Here is an 18,078-nt window from a genome sequence, read left to right as displayed (position 1 = left end):
CCCGGCCCACAGGCACTCAAAACCTCCATAAGATCCCTGTCCTTCCATCTTCTCCGTGGTCAGTTCAACCACGAGCTTTCCTCACCTTTCTTCCTCCTGTTCCCACTCCCACATTTCCCTGCCAAATAAAGCCCTGTCACATTAGAGCCTCGGAGATCCTGCCAAAGCCACCTAGCTTCTGTAGGCATGGCATACATTGACCTTGAGGGTTCTGCCACCGACCCTGCACCTTTTATTAGTGGCTCCTGGATTCTTGTTGTCCCACAGGAGAGCTTGGCCCAGCCTAGATCATAGACACAGGTTAATCCTAAAGCAACAGAGGACCACACGCTGGGGATAGACAGCCACCTAGAATGGAAAACACCACTGTGTTTATTACTACAAAACAAAAGCATCTTTACAAAAATAGGGATCCGGGTCTCAGGGGCTCAGAGATTGGGGGAAAAAAATCTGTTTTATTTTGATCGACATCCAATATAGTTTCTATGGCATAGCTCTGGCCCTGATCCCATGAAATTTAATGTTTGGCGGAATTTCTTCCCCCACTTGGGGAAAATGACTCCACAGTATGTTGGTAGACTGGGCACAGGGCAGAAAGAAGTGAGGGATGCTTGGAGCAGAGGAGACCCCGCCACCTTTTATTAAGCTGACCCTGGCCTTCTGGGTACTGTCAGCTCCAGGCGCTGAGCGAACGCCCCCTGGTGGTAGAGAGGGAGAAGCGAGGCGAGCCCTAAGTGCCGCGGAGAGCTCCTCCCTGTTCAATTAGCAGCCTCCTCCCATCCTCCTGGGCTGGATCCCAGGAGTTAGAAACAGGGCATCGTCTGTCACCTTTTCTCTAGCCCAGTTTGAACGAGGGGACCCAGTTTATAACTAAGAATCGTTCTGCCTGCTTTGAAGTCTCTTTCTCGTAGGCAGCCCCGCCTTATCTTAAGAGATAAGGTCCTGTAGCCTGTTCCCTGAAGGAGGCTGAGGGTCCCAGCTCCTCTCCCAAGCTTCTGGAACCACCCGGGATACGGAGGCAAAAAGGTTTGCTGTCTGGTGTCCAGGTAGAGATGGGTGAGGAGCAGGCGAGAGCAGGAAGAGGAACGGGCAGCTCAGTCTGTGTCCAGGTAACCCATCACGTGGTCCAGTTCAGCAGGCTGGGGGGCTCTTTGGGCTTCACCCTGAGCGAGACGAGGCTTGGAGACTTGTAGTCACCCTCCGGAGAAGGCTCAAAGCTGTGCCCTCCCAGGGCAGGAGGAAAGCCATGGATGGAATAGATGCCAGGGTGGGCTGCCGGGGAGGCTGGCACTCCCATGAAGCCAGCCACATTTCCATGGGAATGGGAGTATGGAGACATGCACGGAGAGGGGATGCCCTCTGGAGACATGAGGCAGGGCCCCCCTGGGCTCCCAGACCCTGGACTGGGCCACAGGGAGTTCTGCAGCTGAAAAGACAAGGAAAAAGGAGGGCTATGAGCTGCTTGCCCCAGAAGCTGCGTGCCTTGCCCTGGTGGCTCTCTCCTTGTCCTTGAAACCTCAGAAGCTTTCTAGAAGTCTCCACTAGGTCCAGGGTCATCCCTCCTACTACCCATACTGGCATCCGGGATGTCCCCACCATGGCTTCTCAGAACTATACTTTCTTCCTTAATTCTTCCATGTTCTGTATGTATCAGAGTAGGCAATGGCCCTGCCCTCAAGAGGAAGAAGTGATTTGCCCACATTTCACAGCACCCAGACGCTGCAGCTCCCCCTCCCCCAGAGCACATGTTCTCACTGGCAACCCCACACACAGGTCAAGGACCAAAGGTCTCACCTGAGGATGGCTGTCAGTTCGGGGCAGCACAGAGATGTCATAGGCAGTGGTGAAGGGGTTCCGCCCCTCCTGCATCTTCCCATAACGCTCCCGCTTCCGCCACTTGGCTCTGCGGTTCTGGAACCAGACCTGGGGACCATTGGGGAGGGTTAAGGGAGGCCAGAGCAGCCCTGAGGACTGGAGCCTGATGGGTGAGGGTAATCACTGAGTCCTCTCCTGGGATCTAGAGCCAAGCCAGGAAATCCCAAGTGGTAGGAGCTTAGAGATCCTCACTGTTCCCAGGGCCAGTGGAGCCTGGGAGAGGCCCCATTCCAGAACAGTACTATTGGCCCCCAGGGCCCCCAGCATTGCCCAGACTGAGTCACTCTCTTCATCTCCAGCCTGGCTAGGTCTTGTCGGTGTTTTAGGGGAAGGGGGCTTGTGGGCTCAGGACACCTCCTAGGTGTGCCATTGTGTGGCATTAGTCTGGTTGATCCACCTTGTAGCATCCAATGAATCAAGGCATTCCTATTCAGTTAAGGCATTCCTGTTCAGGTCATGGTCCTGTCTAATCCCTCAGTGGCTCCTTGGAAACCCTGACCTAGAGTCCATTTCCTAGCAAGGCTCCCTAGGTCTCTACCCTCTCCAGAGTCTTAGGTCCTGGCAGGCAACAGCACTTTGCTCTTCCTCGATGCCTCCCAAGCTCCCACCCACCTCTCTTTTAAGATACCTGCTGTAGTTCCTTCCCACCAGGGAGTAAGTTTCCCCTTCCTGGACTATCCGTCTCTTCAACATATCCTCCAGGCTGGCTTCTTCTAGAATGTTCTGACCTTTCTCAGTGCATTTGTCACATTTTGTGCCCATGCTTTGTTCGGGAGTCTACTTCTCAATTATTTATGAGTTCTTGGCAGGCAAGGGGTCCTGTGTCTTATACATACATATCTGAGCACTCGTGTGATGAATACGGCATCCTATTTCGTTTATTTGCATTGGTGGTATAGATAGTTTGACTTATTTCATTGAATGTCGTGTCTGCTATGGGACAGATGTTGGTAATATTGAAACCAAACCAAGATGGGTGTAATGACACACGCCTGGAATTCCAGAACTTGTAAGTGGAGGCTAGAGGATTAGGTGTTCAAGTCCAGCTTCAGTCACATACTGAGCTTGAAGCCAGTCTAACATACGCATAGCCCTGCCAAAATCTGAACCCAAAACCAGAGCCAAAACGAACTACACACAAACCATCACTGTTTTCTAGGGATCCATCCAGAAATAAAAATAGAAAAAGCTGTGTATGCGTGTACATGTGTGTAAAACCCCACTACTGTGTTTGAGCTGAGGACATTCCTAGCCCTCATATATTCCTTTCTCCATGGTCACCTCTACTCACATAGGCCAGCACCTTGGCAACTAAGAGGCTGTGCGTCCCCTGTTCTCCTAGCTTCCAGGTTGTTGGGATGCCCGGGTAGGCCTGGCCAAGGTTAGGAGTGTCCACTGTGAATGCCCTTCTCTCTCCTCGCCCTCCTCTTTATTGGGAATTACTTTCCTGTCTCCACCCACTTCTCCCTGGGGCCTCTCCACTGTGGACCTCTGCCTGGGCTGGGGACTTGCCTCTCCATTGTCACATGTGTGTTCTTAATTAGTCCTCTTCATGGGGTGGGGTTTATGGTGAGTATCATGGTCCTGTCAGAGAAGAACCTCCCTATTCTCCAGGACCCTGGTGGTAGAGGAGGCTTCTGGACTGGGTTTGGGAGTCCCATGGCTACTCTTGTATTCCTCCAGGGTCCAAAAGGACGAGGAGCTAGGTCTGGTGGTGCATGCCTATAGCGTGTGTTATTGCCAGCACTCAGGAGGATCTTTAGTTTGAGGGCAGCCTGGGCTGCTAAATGACGCCAGGGACAGCCCAGGTTCTACAGAGAATTAGACCCTGTTTCAAAAACACCCCTCCCCCAAAAGTTAAAAGAAAAAGAAAAGAAGGAGGAAGAAGGAGAGGGCCTAGGAGAGGAATGAGGGAGGTGCCCCCCCCCCACTATGCATTTCCACAGGGAAAAGCAATTCAGACACCACCCCAACACAGCATTCCAGAGCCTCCCTGTTCGGGACTTCCTTAGCTTATAAAATCTGGGGTTGTTCCCATAGCTTGGAGAACTTGGCGGACAGTCATAGAAGACAGTTTTAGCTGCCACCTAGATGGGACAGGAAAGCATGGGGACACAGCAGAGGAGGGGAACCAGCTTTAGCCCCTCTCTGGTCTGGGGTCTGGCTGTCAGGCCAGCTTTTGAACGATGGTGCTGGCTTCGGTCGAATGGCCTGTGGGGCCCCACAGCCTGTTAGAGCTGGCCCTTAGCATCTTCCCAAGTCTCTGGAAAGGCCCCGTCCTGGGAGGGATAAACAGTTTCACTTCTCTTCCCTCACGGAGGGGAGGCAGACTCCTCTGCCAGGGCGGTGACCTCACCTTTCTCTAGAACCCGGAACACCCCTTCCAGGGTCTCCTTCTCTGGCACTGGGAAGCATGTTCTAACTAAACCACGGATCAAAGCAAGGCCACAAGTGACCAGTCCTCCTCTTAAGCCAGACTCATAATGAAGGTCCTTCCCATCCCAGTCCTGCTAGTCACCTCCATGGTTCTCCATCACTTCCAACATCCACCCACCCTCTCTCCTGCTTCCCCACTGGCTGGGTTCCCCGATGGGACACGGTGGTCATAGCCAAAGGCCCTGAAGGTTGGTTTCTGTACAGAAGAGCCTGTTGGAGTAGGGAAGGGTTCCTGGTCAAGTCCTCCTAACTAGAAGCTGGTTGTTGGCTCATGACAACATCCTTCGGTGACCTTCCCACTCTTGCCAGCCACTTCAGAAGTAGCACTGATGTATGCTCAGCACTCACTTCTAAAATGCTGCCCAACTGGGGACCCTCAAAGATTCTCTGGCTTGCTACTGGTAATTCCTTTTCTAAAAGTGGGCAACAAAAACACCAAATCATCTGGCTAGCTAGTAAATAATAGAGGACTCCCATACAGATATTTGGACCCCAAGAGACCATCTGCAAATCTATGCCTAAGCCTTGACCCAATGATGTATTTCATTAGAAATAGAGAAGAATCTGTAGTCACAGTAGAGCTGAGCGTGAAGGGTGAGCTCCAAAGGCCGGCCTCCAGGAGGACTTGGCCAGGCTGGCTCTCTGAGACGCTCATGCCCACCTCTCCTAGCTCTTCCTTGATCTGGTCCATGGCCCGAGTGGCTGTGGCGGCCAGAGATTCTGGTGCCCACTATGGCCTCACCTGTACCCGGGCCTCAGTCAGGTCCGTGCGTAGAGCCAGCTGCTCCCGGGCATACACATCAGGGTAGTGGGTTTTCTGGAAGACTTTCTCCAGTTCTTCCAGCTGGAACGTGCTGAAGGTCGTGCGGTTTCGGCGCTTCTTGCTCTTGCTCTTGGCCAACTCCATGGAGTCAGGAAGTCCCGGGGAAAGAGGGACCACACGCAGGCTGGCCAGGCAGGGACCCGGGGAACCTTGTACATTAGAGGGCCCGTCTCTGGGACCCCCTCGGCAATCCGCCGGCAGCTGGGGGAAGCTGGCGGCTTTGGAGGCCTTCTCCTCAGCTGCAATGGAAAACACAAAAAGGAGGATGGAAACCTAACAGGGGGGTTTTGTGGGTGAAATAGAAGGAGGGAAAGAGCACTGAAGCCTTAGTCTCCTCCTCCTCCTCCTCCTCCCCCTCCCCCCTCCTCCTTCCCCTTGTCTTCCTCCTGGCAGCCACCCTCCCTGGGAGCCTGGCATTCAGAGGCCTGCCTGCTGAGCCTCCAGCTGGGGAGGGGGCCCTAGGGAACCATGTTCTCTGTGGTCTGGGCAGATCTTCTGGGGCCAGAGGGGGGGGTTCATTTCGGGGAAGTGCTCTGTGGTGGTGTCTCCCACAGGGTGTGGAGGTGCCAGGATTGGCGCCACAGCAGGGACTGCCACCCCGGCAGGGCCCGGAGTGGGGGCAGGGGTTAAGGCTGGGGTGGTTGACATCTCCCACCCCTTCTAGAGTGCTCCCTTGTTCTGGCTGGGCCGGCCTTGGTTCCCAGGCCCTCGGGCTCATGCCTCTGCTACCAGAGCCAGGCAGGCATGGACAGAGATGCATAGACCACCTCTGGCTGGTTTCCCTGTGCCTCATTTTTTGAAGTCCAAGTCTCACATTAATATTAATTTTCCCAACTCTGAGGTATGAAGAGCAAGCTGGGACAATGCTGATTCCATAGGAATTACCTGCCTTCCTTCATCCCTAAGTTGTGGTGTGAGGGCAAGAACTTAAGCTCCAGCTTAAGAAAGGTGGAGGCCAGATAGGCTGTGCTTTGGAGGAGTTCCGAGGGGCCAGTACCACAACTCCCTTTCCTCATTACCCTCAGCAATTCCTGCCCCTCCCACCTCAGGAGCTTCTGAGGGCTTCCTCATCACCTCCATGAACAGGCAGCGAGGGAGGGCGCCATCGCCATCACAGGCTGGGAACAGTTCCCAGCAGCCTCACTCTGATATGCTCTCCCTCAGGAGCCCCATCTGACTGACCTGGCATGGTGAAAAATAGGTCACCACAATCATCCCCCACCCTTCCCCTCTGGAAAAGACCCCCAGCAGTGTCCCCATGAAGTTCCCCCTCAACAGTCTGCTGGGATGGAAGCCATGACAAAGAGGACGCCACAAAGACGCCCTGCTGACTCAGAGGGCCCCTTCTTTGGCCCCAGGCCCATCCCCAGTGGGGGCCTGGCCCTCAGGAGGCCCAGCTAGCTGGCACCAAGAAGCAGTTCCTTCCTGGAGACTTAATGTCAAGATCACAGCTGTGAATGTGTGTGTAGAGGAGCACACTGAGTCAGATGAGTCCCTATCTGGAGGGCAACTTGGGTTTAACCCTTTTCAGCTGGAAAGTGGCCGGTGACCCCCTCAGGACCACCTAGGCTGCGAAATAAGCTTCCCATGTGTATCCTGAAGACCTAGGACAGTCACCCAAGGCTTGGCCTCTGGCAGCACCAGCTTGTAGCCACAGTCTCCTCCATGACCCACAGGCAGCACAGGGAGGAGTCGTACTCCGGTCCTTACTCACATTCTGCTTCCCATCGTCGCATTTGGCTAGGAAGGAGGAATCAAAGAAGTCAACCTAAATCTTAAGAAATTGTCGGAGGGCGTCAGGAGCTTGGAATGGGCCACCCTGGAGATATCAGGCCCTCAAAATGGCCTGGCAGGGAAGAGCCTTGGGGTCTTGGGTTCTCAGGGAGGCGAGGGTGGACTTCAGGCAGAAAATGGGTGAGAGGCGCTCAGGGCAGGAGCTTAGAAGTTCTGACTTCACCACACAGAGCTCCCCGAGGTCTTCTGCTTCCTTACCCCCAGTGTCTGTTCCCATAAGAGCCAGCTCACAGTCACTTGCTTTCCTGATCTTGAGCCCATTAGCTTATAAAGTCAAGAGATCAAAACCCAGCAGAGCAGCTACCCCTCCAACCGAGGCGAAGCCTGCTGACCTCTGTTCCTCTCTCATGCCTGCCCTCTCTACAGTGACAGACAACTGCTTCCCCTCTTCGTAACTGTTTCCCTAAAACCTTCCTGATCTAGTGGGAGGACTCCAGGGCCAGGGCCACTTTTCAGAGATCCCCAAGCAGCTTCCTGAATAGTCAAGCCTACGGAGAGCAGAGACAGAATGGGAGAAATGGAGAGAAGCCACCAGGAAGGTGTCCAGGAGTGGACGCTAGCACTTTAAACTCTCTAGGGGAAGATCGTTCCCTTAAGGAGGGCCCATTTGAGGTTTGAACTATTATCAGTTACTACAGCACCCTGGGGGGGGGAGGTGGTCCAGAGAGAGTACTCAAGTTGGTTGTTGGTCACTGGGAGCCTGAAGCAAAGTGTAAGGAGTGTCCTGAGCCTGGACACCTGCAGGAATGCAACAACACTCTGAGTGAAAGCCAGGTGCAAGAACCAGGACCTTTACCGAACCAACAGGGGGTCAGGATTCTTTATCTCTGACCTGGCCTTCAAACCTGTGCATCCCTGACCAGGGAGAAGCGCACCACGGCCCTACCACATGCTGTCTCAAGACACCTCAAGCTTGGTTGGTGAGCAGCACCAATCCTGGCGGCTCCTAAGTCCAGATTGTGGCATCCACTGTTGTCACAGAATCAGCCACCTGGCTTTCAGCGTTTATGGCTGCCTTGCTCTAAGGTGAGCTCGTTTTCTGTCGTCATGCTGGGGTCTGCAAATGAGTCATAGTAGTCTCTGGAGCCTGGGCTTCCTCGGCTCTGACCATAATAAGCGCCAAGCTCCCGGACACCAGCGAGGCGGTGGTGTTCTCAGAGGTTGTTAGCCAAGGACTTAAATTCTCCGTAATCGGCCCGGGTCTTAGGGCTGTGGATCTCAAGTGAAGCAGGTGGGCAGAACTCCAACAGGAATGGTTTCCAGAGGATTCGTTCCCAGGTCAGAGTGCCAGGCTTAGGGCCAAACTGGCAGCCCTGGAGGAACCGGAAGGAACCATCCCTGCACACACAGGTATTATTACTCGAGGAGGGTGCATGGGTGACTGGAAAGGATGAAACGAGGCCCGCGTCGGGAGAAGGGCAGGGCGCTTTCTGCAAAGTGCGACCAGAGGCAGCGGGGATGCAGACGCCGCCAGGTTGAGGAGAAGAGATGTGAGCCAGACTCGGAGCGCAACAACCGGGTCTCAGCAAAGACTAGCCAACGCTCCTCCGAGACCGGTAGTTTAAAGATATGGACATTGGTGTGTGTGTGTGTGTGTGTGTGTGTGTGTGTGTGTGTGTGTGTGTGTAGTTGTTGGCGGGTCACCTTTACTGAGGATCCACGTACAACCAAGACCAGAACTGAGGAGTTTCAATCAGGGAGGGAGCAGTGGCCAGGATCCCAGCCCAGGCTCGAGCTCGCTGGGCTGCGCCTCCTTTGCGTTTGGCCTGTCCCCGGCACAACCCAAATCATTGTTTTCCTATCTCATTTGTTCCTATTTGGTGTGCTCTATCCCTTTAGGAAGTACCCTCTTCTTTCGTTTGTTCTGTTCTCTCTCTCTCTCTTTTTCTTCCTCTTACCCGCTTCGTTCGATCTGCTGTTTGCACTTTTCGTTCGTCCATTCACCCCCTTTCGTTCTTCTGTCCGCCCTACCGATTGACTTCCCCTGTTACCTTTGTTCTTCAACCTCTAACCCGTTGTTTTGTTCAACGTCCTCATCTCCCTTTGGGTTGCTGCTTTCTTTCTTTTCTTTTTTTAACTGTCTTTTACTTTTTTTTCTTTCGCCACTTTTCGTTGCGAGAACAGACTCGCTGCCCGCTGCTTTTCGACAGGCGCCCAACCCCTTGGCTGTCCAAGAACCGGAACCGTAGGTGCAGGATGCTGCGCAGCGGCCGGCCGGGATGCTGGACTGTGGGGTGGGTGCTGCCGGGTGCGACACCGACCCAAGCGGGTACCTGTCCCTGGCGGTGCTCTGGCCGCTGCGCGGATGCCGCTCTGGCCGCTGCGCGGGTGCCGCCGTCTGGCAGGGATCAGAGGAGCCAGGCCAACTGCTTCTCATTAAGTCCCAACTGTGGTTTTTATCAGGAGAGCCTCTTTCAAAGGGCATTAGACGCGAAGCTCCGCGGACTTGCTCATTTCCTCCGATGACCCCAACACACCTCCCGGGCCTCCCCTGCACACTCCCAACCACCCTGACCGGACGAAGGCCGGAGCTGCTAGCTGCCCAGCCACTCCGAGGAGGCTGGTGAGGCGCGGGCGATTGCCGCCTGGGCGGATCTCCAGAGATCCAGCTCTGAGTCTGGGCCGCGAAATGTGGCAGCATACAAGGGGTGGGCGTGGGCGCCGAGACTCTCGTGGGTCAGCGGGTATAGTGGGCGGCAAAGTAGTCTTGCCAAGCCCAGACATTCAGGCACATTCTCAGATAATGCACGGGCTACCCGCTTTCGCACCCAGGGCGCCTTGGGGTTTAGGACTGTCCAAGGCCGCTTCCGACGGCTCAGAGGTGGAGATTCGGTGCCGGGATGCCAACTACAAGGAGGGCGGCCATCCCCGTGCGGGAAGGCCAAGTTAGTCTGAGGAACAAGAGCATAATTATTCGATCTTGACAACGGTCCCAGGCACCGAAATGCATCAGCCACCGCTACTCCGCGGAGCGTCTAATGGCCACGGCGGCGGCACCCTTTCCTGAAGAGGCTGGGCCCGACTTGGAGAGCTGGGTAAGTCCAGGCCGCAGCCCTTCGCTGAGTCCAGCTTGGCCACTAAGTCGAGACACAGCCTCTGCGCCCTCAACGGACGCCAGACACAAAAGCCGAGCTCTTCTCTCCCAGCGTCGAGGCCCAGTTAGGCTCCCGGGCCCTCGATCCAGTCCCCGCTTCTGGGTCGGTGGCAGCAGAGGGCCGGCTCCAGATGAGCATGATCTCTCCTTTCATGTTCTGTCGTCTTCGGGGCCGGAATGGGCCCACGATCGTGACCACTCAACCTCCCGCCTCCCGTTGCCGCCGCGCCGGGGACACGACTGTGCCGTCCCCACCGCACTGGCCTTGCCTGCCCAGGCTGGTAGCGATCAGGCGAGGGAACCGTGGGAAATGAGAGACGGGCCCAAGGTTGGGAAGCAGGAAAGCGGGAGAGGGGGTCGGGGAGACGAGGAGGGACCGGGAGGAGGGAAAGACACGGGGTCGGGCTGCGCGTTACCTTCCGCGGGGCCCTCGTAGAAGTGGCCGCCGTTGAGCACCGGGCCGGGCCCGAGGTTCTGCAGGTACTTGGCGGGCGGCTTGGCCGGCTCTGGGAGGTACGGTTCCAGGGGCCCGCAGGCCGGGAAGCGGCTTAGCCGCGGGCCGCGGGGTGGCGCGGGGTGCAGGTGAGGCGCGGCGTCGGGAGTCCCCTGGGGGCCTGGAGGCTCGTCCCCCGCGGCCGCGTAGGGACCCGCTGCCGGCCCCACCGCGAAAGGCGCGCAGCGCTCGGGGTCCATGCCGGCTCCGGGCGCACAGGCCGCCGGGGCTCCGGGGCTCCCGCTACCCGCGCGGCCTGTGAGCGCCTGCCAAGGGGGAGGGACCTGGGCTCGGGGGCGCGGAGCCCCCGGGAGCGGCGCGCGCCGCGGGGGGTGGGGGGCAGGAGAGGGGGCCGCGCCTCTGACTTAATGCTGGAACTATCCACGTCACGTGCGGCCCCCGCGCGGGTTAACCCCTCTGAGCCCAGGAACCCCCCTGATTCACCCCGAGCCGATATCACAAGCAGTTGGAGGAGAGGAAGAGGAAGGCTGCTTCCTTTCGAGGGCAGGATCCCCTTTGTCTACCAGTTCGGGTGAGTCCTTGGCTCTGAGCTGCACCCTGAGTCCTGATATCCATCTTAGTGGCTCTTGTCCCTGGAGAGGTGAGGCAGTGTGGGTAGATGCCCTCCTCCAACATTCTCTCTGAGGCCTGATCTGACCTCGTCCGGCCTGAGAGGAGAGCCCCCCTACAGTGGTTGAGCTACAGGTTTCCCGGCTCTTTTTGCTGGTAGCTGGAGGAAAAAAAGCAAGCACACCTCTCTTAAGACACTTGTTTTGCACAGGCATATCAGCGATTGGACACTGTGGAAACAGCTCTAAGCTAAGTGGGGGCTTGGGAAGCTTGGGCCTGGATACTCTCATTAATTTGCTGTGGTGCCTTGAACCCATCACGTTGTGTTTTCATCTGACTGTGGAGCTCCTTCTGTATATTAGTGGTGAGTTCCAAAGCCAGGCAGGCCAGAGCAGACAGGTTCCCAGGACTTCACGGTGGTCTGCCCAGGTAGCTGTGGAGTCAGGTACAGAAGAAGTAGAAGGGTCATTGTCCTTCTGAGCAGCACGAAATGCCTTTCAGAGTGTCCAGGGACCCACTGCAAAGGGACTATTTCAGACCTGCTATTTTGGACATAGTGAGGGTAGGATGCGAGGTGAAGTGCGTCTCCCCAGCCCAAAGGAAACCCGGGATTAGGGTATAGTTTTAGCTTTTCTGAAATAGAACAGCCCTTGCTGTACCTAAGATTTGGGAAGAAATGCCAGAGGTCCTTTGGACCCTAGTTTAAAGATTCCTTAGGTCTGGGTTAAACCATTTATATTTTTAGTGCCCCTGGAGATTAGCGAGAGGGGTAGGGAGTCAAACGTCATTTGTATTTCATTTGAATTCTCAATTTTTAAAGGAATCCAAGAGGCCTGGTGTGAACACCTCCCTCTTCCGTTGGAGGCTTAGAGGGGGTTTCTTGGCTGTCCTCAGCCAGAGTTGGGCTGTAAATCAAGGCCAAACAGGAACCAGAAGCCTCGCGGCTCACAAGGAGTCATTAAGCCATTATTAAACATACCGTAACTTCTCTGAAGCCTTATTGGCTTAAACACCACATTGGAGGCATTATGGCCATTAGGGCCCCTAATCACAGACTGCAGGCTGGGCAGAGATGGGAGCACCTGGGGCTGGTATTTCCAGCTAGGGAAGCTTGGCTCCATCCAAATGACGTTTTCCCTCTGCCTGTACCAGAGGGGAGGCCACTGGATCTCAGCTGTGGACACCGCTGAACTGATTGCTAATTAACGTTTTCAATACTTGTCAATTGGATATTGTTGACTGTCTAAGAGATTGTACCATTTCAGGACATCTAATCAACAAAGTTACCAAGCACCTTAATTTGGAGGACGAAAGTGTGACACAAGAAAAATGTCACTACCAAATTAAACAAGGCAGCCTGGATTAAACGCTGAGCTGTTTGCCTCAGTTTTCTTGTCATAAAAATGGGCCACATACATATGGACATGGGGTATTTGAGAAACACTTGTGTTTTGCTATACTGTGTTAATTTACTGACAATAATGACTTCTCAAGAAAATGGGAACCCAGATTTCAGGGTTCTACCGCTGAATCTGTGGAAGTCTCCTGACTCCAGATCAAATGGCCCTGGCACGGGAGCTGAACAAAGGATTCTGTTGCCCCACAGACCTATGCCCTTCCCAGCCCTAGAGATTCCTCCCGACATTCCTTCACTCCACACAGAGGCCATTTCCATGCCCTAATGGTGTTACTAACTGAACTAAGGAGACAGGAGGGCCCAGATGACAGCTGAGGCTGGTGAAGTTACCTCTTCTGGAAGGTTTTTCTCCCAGAACTGTGGAGAACAAGAAGCCCAGGGGAGCCTCTCCTGCTCCCCTTAAATCACTGATCCAAATGCAGGCCTTTGTCTCCAGTTGAGAGCAGTCTGGTGAAGCAGGTGCATAGATAACACAGGAGAACTTCCAAGGTCATATTTTCCTTCCTAGGTTGCCTGAGAGTTGGGGAGCATTGGGAGACCCAGGAGACCTCACTTCATAGCTGTGTGCATGGACACAGTGTGCTGGACTTAGCTCAGGTATCCAGCATACACGGATTTATTTGTGTATGTTCACAACAACCCATGAAGTAGGCACAATTATTAGACCACCTGTACAGAGTAAGAGAGCCAACCAGGCAGTGGTGGCGCACGCCTTTAATCCCAGCACTCGGGAGGCAGAGCCAGGCGAATCTCTGTGAGTTCGAGGCCAGCCTGGGCTACCAAGTGAGTTCCAGGAAAGGCGCAAAGCTACACAGAGAAACCCTGTCTCGAAAAACCAAAAAAAAAAAAAAAAAAAAGAGAGAGAGTGAGAGAGCCAATTGTTCAAGGTGAACAGAACCAGTTAGTATCAGAACCAGAATTTGCTCTCAGATCCATTCTTCCCACCCTATAAGCTCTCTATTCTTTTCCAGCTAACAAAACAAGGTAGAAATCCTTTCTTAGACATTCTGTTTTCCCAATGGAAAGGCTGGAGCTTGTTCCCCAGAGGGAAGTTGAGACCAGATGGGGACAGAGCTGCCCTGGTGGCGTCACAAACACCAATTGGCACCCAGCTATGGTGGCCAGGAAAGGCAAGGGAGCAGGGAGGGGGTGGCTTCTGCTAAATGGAGACCAAATGAAACAGGTCTGACACCTGAGTGGTTTTAAAAGACTAAAATCTCAGCTTGGTTGTGGGGCAGAGTTTTAAGAGGATTCACGAATTTATTGTTCACGCTGTTTAATAACCATTGAATTAATAGCATTTCTTACTGGTCCATTCTCAACAGAGTAAGAGATGAGCCCATAAATGACCCAGAGAATTCTAGGTCCTGTAATTAAAAAAACAACACACAAACATAAAAAACTTTATTAAAAAAAATTCTCCACTTGCCAAGTCGGACAAGTTTTAAAATGGAAATGATACTTTTATGGATGATTGTTGAATTATTTCATCTCCCAGGAGGTTCTGCTGGTGACAGGAGACAAAAGGTGTCCTTGCTTGCATGGGGCTTAGGCTTTGTTGAAGTGAAGAGGGTCAGTGGCATTAAGCACACCATCTCTTGGATGTGAATTAGTGGGGGTCAGTCCTGGCTTCTAGCTCAAGTGTAAGGTCAGGTCTGTGATTAGGGAAACAACAGTTGCAGCTACCTTTCCCCTTTATTTTCTCCATCCCTCTGGCTCTACCCCATGAAGTCGAATATCCTTCTGTGATAACCAAAAGGAGCCAGAACAACGGTACCAAAGGAACCTCACATTTGAGATTTTCTTAATAAATACAAGAGTGCTTTCCAGTTGCTTGTTTTTTCCTTGGAGGGGAAGATAGTCAGCATTGCCCTTGTTCTATTTAGACACTGAAATACTAAATTGATCCTTACGAAAGTGCCGGGTTTGGGAGCCCAAGTGGGTTGTTTCTCATTAGCTACATTCTTCCTGGAAGGTCAGGCTATGGAATGGTAAATAAACCTAAAGATCCGGTGTTCCTCGCCCATGGATGATACTTTTAAGAAAGGTTTGTATTGTGGGAACCAGGATCCTTGACTAGGTTTTAACAATGTAGGCTGGATCCCATGCTTTATAGGGTGAAATTTCTGGCGAGTTTACGGACTGTTTTTCCTTCTCTATCAATTTAATGTTTGATTGAAAAGCCCCTTAACCTCTCCATACCTAAGTTTCTATATTACAAAAGTGTGAGGAATAATTCTGTAGTCAGCTTTCCTGGACTGAGAGAGCTAGTGTTTATACAGATGTTTCTTGAGCCTAGATCTACCTTTGAGTGCACACACACACACACACACACACACACATACACACACACGCCTCTATCTATCTCACCAGGGTTAGGGGGAATGAGAGGAGGGAATGAGAGGTAGAAGGATGGCTGTGGTGTGGTTGTGTTGGAGGACCTGAGATAGTACTGCTGACTTGCTTTTCTTGTGTGTGAAAAATAAATGAATTCTCTAGCAAGTGTCCCATGTGGACCATGTTGCCACGTTGTGGAGGAGTTTTATGAACGCATTCTTGGTATAAAGGAGAAATGGGCAATAGTAGACTTTGGGGGAAGTCCTAACACCTTGATTAATCGTATGCAATGATGTGTGTTCATCAAACGTTTGTGCAATGCCTGCCACCTGGCCGAGATCAGGACTGCACAGAGGATTGGGCCAGAGACAGTACCACTTACATCCAGGACCTTTCCAGACGGTTAGGAGAAGAATGCAGAGCAATAGGCTTTATCTCATAGAATATGACTGTGCTCAGAAAGCTGTGAGGGACTCACAAGATAGATGCCTAACTCAGTGATGGGACAGCGGGGGACGGGTGGATGCGAGGTACTACTCTAAGGTTGAATCTAGAAGGTAGAGTGGGAATTGCCCAAGTAAAGGTGAATGGAGGGGTAGAAGGAGTAGCTCCCAGGTGAGAGAGGAGGCCATTTGGGGGGACCTCAGACATGGTGAATATTGCTGGGCCTAAGCTGGAGGAGGAGGAGGAGGAGGAGGAGGAGGAAGAGGAGGAGGAGGAGGAGTCCACAGAATCTAGAGACATTCCAGAGAGCAGGAATGTTGGATCCAGGGGCATCAGCTTAGTCTCTAGCTTCAAACACTCTCTTCACCCACAGGAAGAGGAGAAAGCTCCAATCCTTAGGAATCCGGTCTACTCCAAGAGGAGGGCCCCCAAGACCAGCACCCAGCCCAGCAGGCACACATTAAGTCAGCAGAGAAACAACAATGATAAGAAGGCTGAGACCAGAGAGCCAGAAAACGCACTCACAATGGAAGCCTTGAAGTGGAGAGATGAGTAGAAAGGCAGAGTGTGTGATGTGGGCTAGGCGGGTCCCTCTGTGCAGCCTTCTGTGGCGGGATTTTGGCTCTCACAGAGAATGCTGGCTAGGGCACCTCTTGAACTTATTTCGGCAGGAAATCCATTGGTTCCAGAGTGCAGATTCCAGATTTGTTATTTTATAGGGCTAATAAGTATGTAATTATCACATTTGGGGCCCTTGGAAAGAAATGCAAACATATACCCCTGAACACCCTGAGAGATGTGAGTGGACCGACCCAAGAGTTCTTGAAGGAACTCTTCACCGCGTCTCAGGTACACCCACTCCAGACCTGGATCTGTCAGGAATGGAAGGGAGAGAGAGCTGAGACTGGGTCTTAGCTTTAAAAGGATTGGGGGGGGGGCGGGGGACACAGGGTATCAAGTAGAAGAGGTTCTGCCCAGCTTTCTCAGTTCCTCTGGAATATCTGGGAAGGAGAGGAAGTGAATGGTGATACCACACCCGTTGTTTACAGAATACCTGCCATGTGTCAGTCAAGCTTAATCTTTACAGTGCTATAAACTTAGTGGTGACATTCCCATCTCACAAATGGAGAAAATGATTTAGAACTGTATATTGTCAGTTATCTATGACTGCAAAACAGAACATCCCAAAGCTTCAAGACTTAGTAGTCAGTTCCCGTGGGCGAGCTGTAGGTGCTACAGGAGTCAGGAAGTCTGAATGGCTCTGGCTCCCGTTGGGGATCGGTCAGGACCCCAACTCAGATCGGAGCCTTGTTTCCAAGTGACTTGCTCACGTGGTTGACAACATGGTTGACAAGTTGGTGTTGGCTCACCCGGTGGCTGCTTGAATGTCACCAAGCACAGCCAGGTGACTGGCTCTCCCAACAGTGACTGGCTCAGAGACTGCCCTGGCGCTGCACTGCAGTTTATGACCTGGGAACTACCTCACAAATACTTCTTCTCCCCCCCCACCCCGTGTGTGTGTGTGTGTGTGTGTGTGTGTGTGTGTGTGTGTGTGTGTGTGTTGAGACAAGCTCTCCTGAACCCAAGACTGGACTTGAACTCTTGATTCTCCTCTTACATCTGCCTCCCAACCACTGGGGGTAGAAGCATGCACTACCACACACAGCTCAACACACCACTGCTTCTGTGGCAGTCTTCTGGCCACCGAGGTCAGTCCCAATTTAGTGTGAACAAGGATTGCAGGAGGCAGAGCTCCTTGGAGGTCACTTCAGAGGCTGGCTACAGTAGACTGACCCAGGCCACTGCTCAGACCCTACTACTGCTCCACACGTTTGGGATACCCTTAGGTCAGGTGCCGGTCCTATGTGTTGGGTCAGGAGTGGCTGTATTGAAGGGTTAAGATGACTGGAAAGGGCATAAGGGTGCATGGCAGGCAAGTGTCTCTGAGAAAGCCTAAGAAGTCCCAGTGGTAGGAAAAGTGTGTTCTGGTTTTCTCTCGGCAAGCAAGCTCCCTGGCCTCGAACTAGATGGAGGTTAGCACTCTTGGGTGCTAATATAGGTATCCGACACTCTGCCCATCTTACAGAGGAAGAGAATGAGAAGTGTGTTTGGATTCATACATTCACTGCTGTAAGCTGGGGAAGGGAGGTCGAGGCAGCCACATGGTAAGCTTGCACTGTCTCCAGCAGGCAATGCTTTCAGAATCAGAATCATCTCACATGCACAGTGGCTATTCTCCTTTTGTAGCCGTTCAAAGGAACTAAGATTTCAGGGGAACGGAGTCTGTACCCAGCAGAGTGACAGAACTGAAAATACACCACATTTTTATGCCACAGCCTAGCTGGATCCTTCTTATTAGGAGTTTTTTTTTTTTTTCTCCTAGTTAGACAAGATTTAGAATTATGAATGATTCCCTGGAAACATCGTATGTTGGCTAAACGTGCGGACTTGTCCTTGATGAGAAGCAGACACAGTCAGGAGGGGCCTGTTATACTGCCAGGTGACGTTCAGGTAGAAAAGGAAACCACTAGATGGTCATGAAATGCTCCTGGACTCTCAGAAGCATGACTATGAAGACTAAGGCTAAAGAATTCCCCCACAATTCCCCAGAGAGTCCTCAGAGGTTTTTGAGTTTCAGCCTGAGAAAACACGAAGGGCCATCAAAATATGGGCAGATGACGAGGAGAGTGGTTTCTGATTCCACGTGTGAAAGGGCTTGCCAGGGCCCAGGGAACTGCTGGCCTCCTCTAGCAGAGGGTTTGCTGGGGGCCCAGGGAACTGCTGGCCTCCTCTAG

At 52.9% G+C, this 18,078-nt stretch overlaps 1 protein-coding gene across 1 annotated transcript; it reads right to left on the bottom strand.

Annotated features, from left to right (window-relative positions):
• Window positions 1-339: 339 nt before the first annotated feature.
• Window positions 340-10,715, bottom strand: Alx3 (ALX homeobox 3). The gene is made up of 4 exons (XM_028879311.2): window positions 10,439-10,715; window positions 5,054-5,373; window positions 1,795-1,923; window positions 340-1,426 (listed from the first exon to the last, which is right to left on the bottom strand). The coding sequence occupies exons 1-4, from the start codon at window positions 10,713-10,715 to the stop codon at window positions 1,118-1,120; spliced, it is 1,035 nt and encodes a 344-aa protein (XP_028735144.1). The 3' UTR covers window positions 340-1,117.
• Window positions 10,716-18,078: the final 7,363 nt, after the last annotated feature.

This window comes from Peromyscus leucopus, chromosome 6 (genome assembly GCF_004664715.2).
Source record: "Peromyscus leucopus breed LL Stock chromosome 6, UCI_PerLeu_2.1, whole genome shotgun sequence".
NCBI lineage: Eukaryota > Metazoa > Chordata > Mammalia > Rodentia > Cricetidae > Peromyscus > Peromyscus leucopus.
This window is presented reverse-complemented; position numbering and strand designations above follow the sequence as displayed.

What these genes read in the sequence shown, in the direction of transcription:
- Alx3 (XM_028879311.2), bottom strand. Translation starts at nt 10,715, where the DNA reads ATGGACCCCGAGCGCTGCGCGCCTTTCGCGGTGGGGCCGGCAGCGGGT. An exon ending in TGACTGAGGCCCGGGTACAG is followed by an intron (nt 1,924 to 5,053) that starts GTGAGGCCATAG and finishes AATGGTCCCCAG; the next exon opens with GTCTGGTTCCAGAACCGCAG. An exon ending in GAACTGACAGCCATCCTCAG is followed by an intron (nt 1,427 to 1,794) that starts GTGAGACCTTTG and finishes TTGTCTTTTCAG; the next exon opens with CTGCAGAACTCCCTGTGGCC.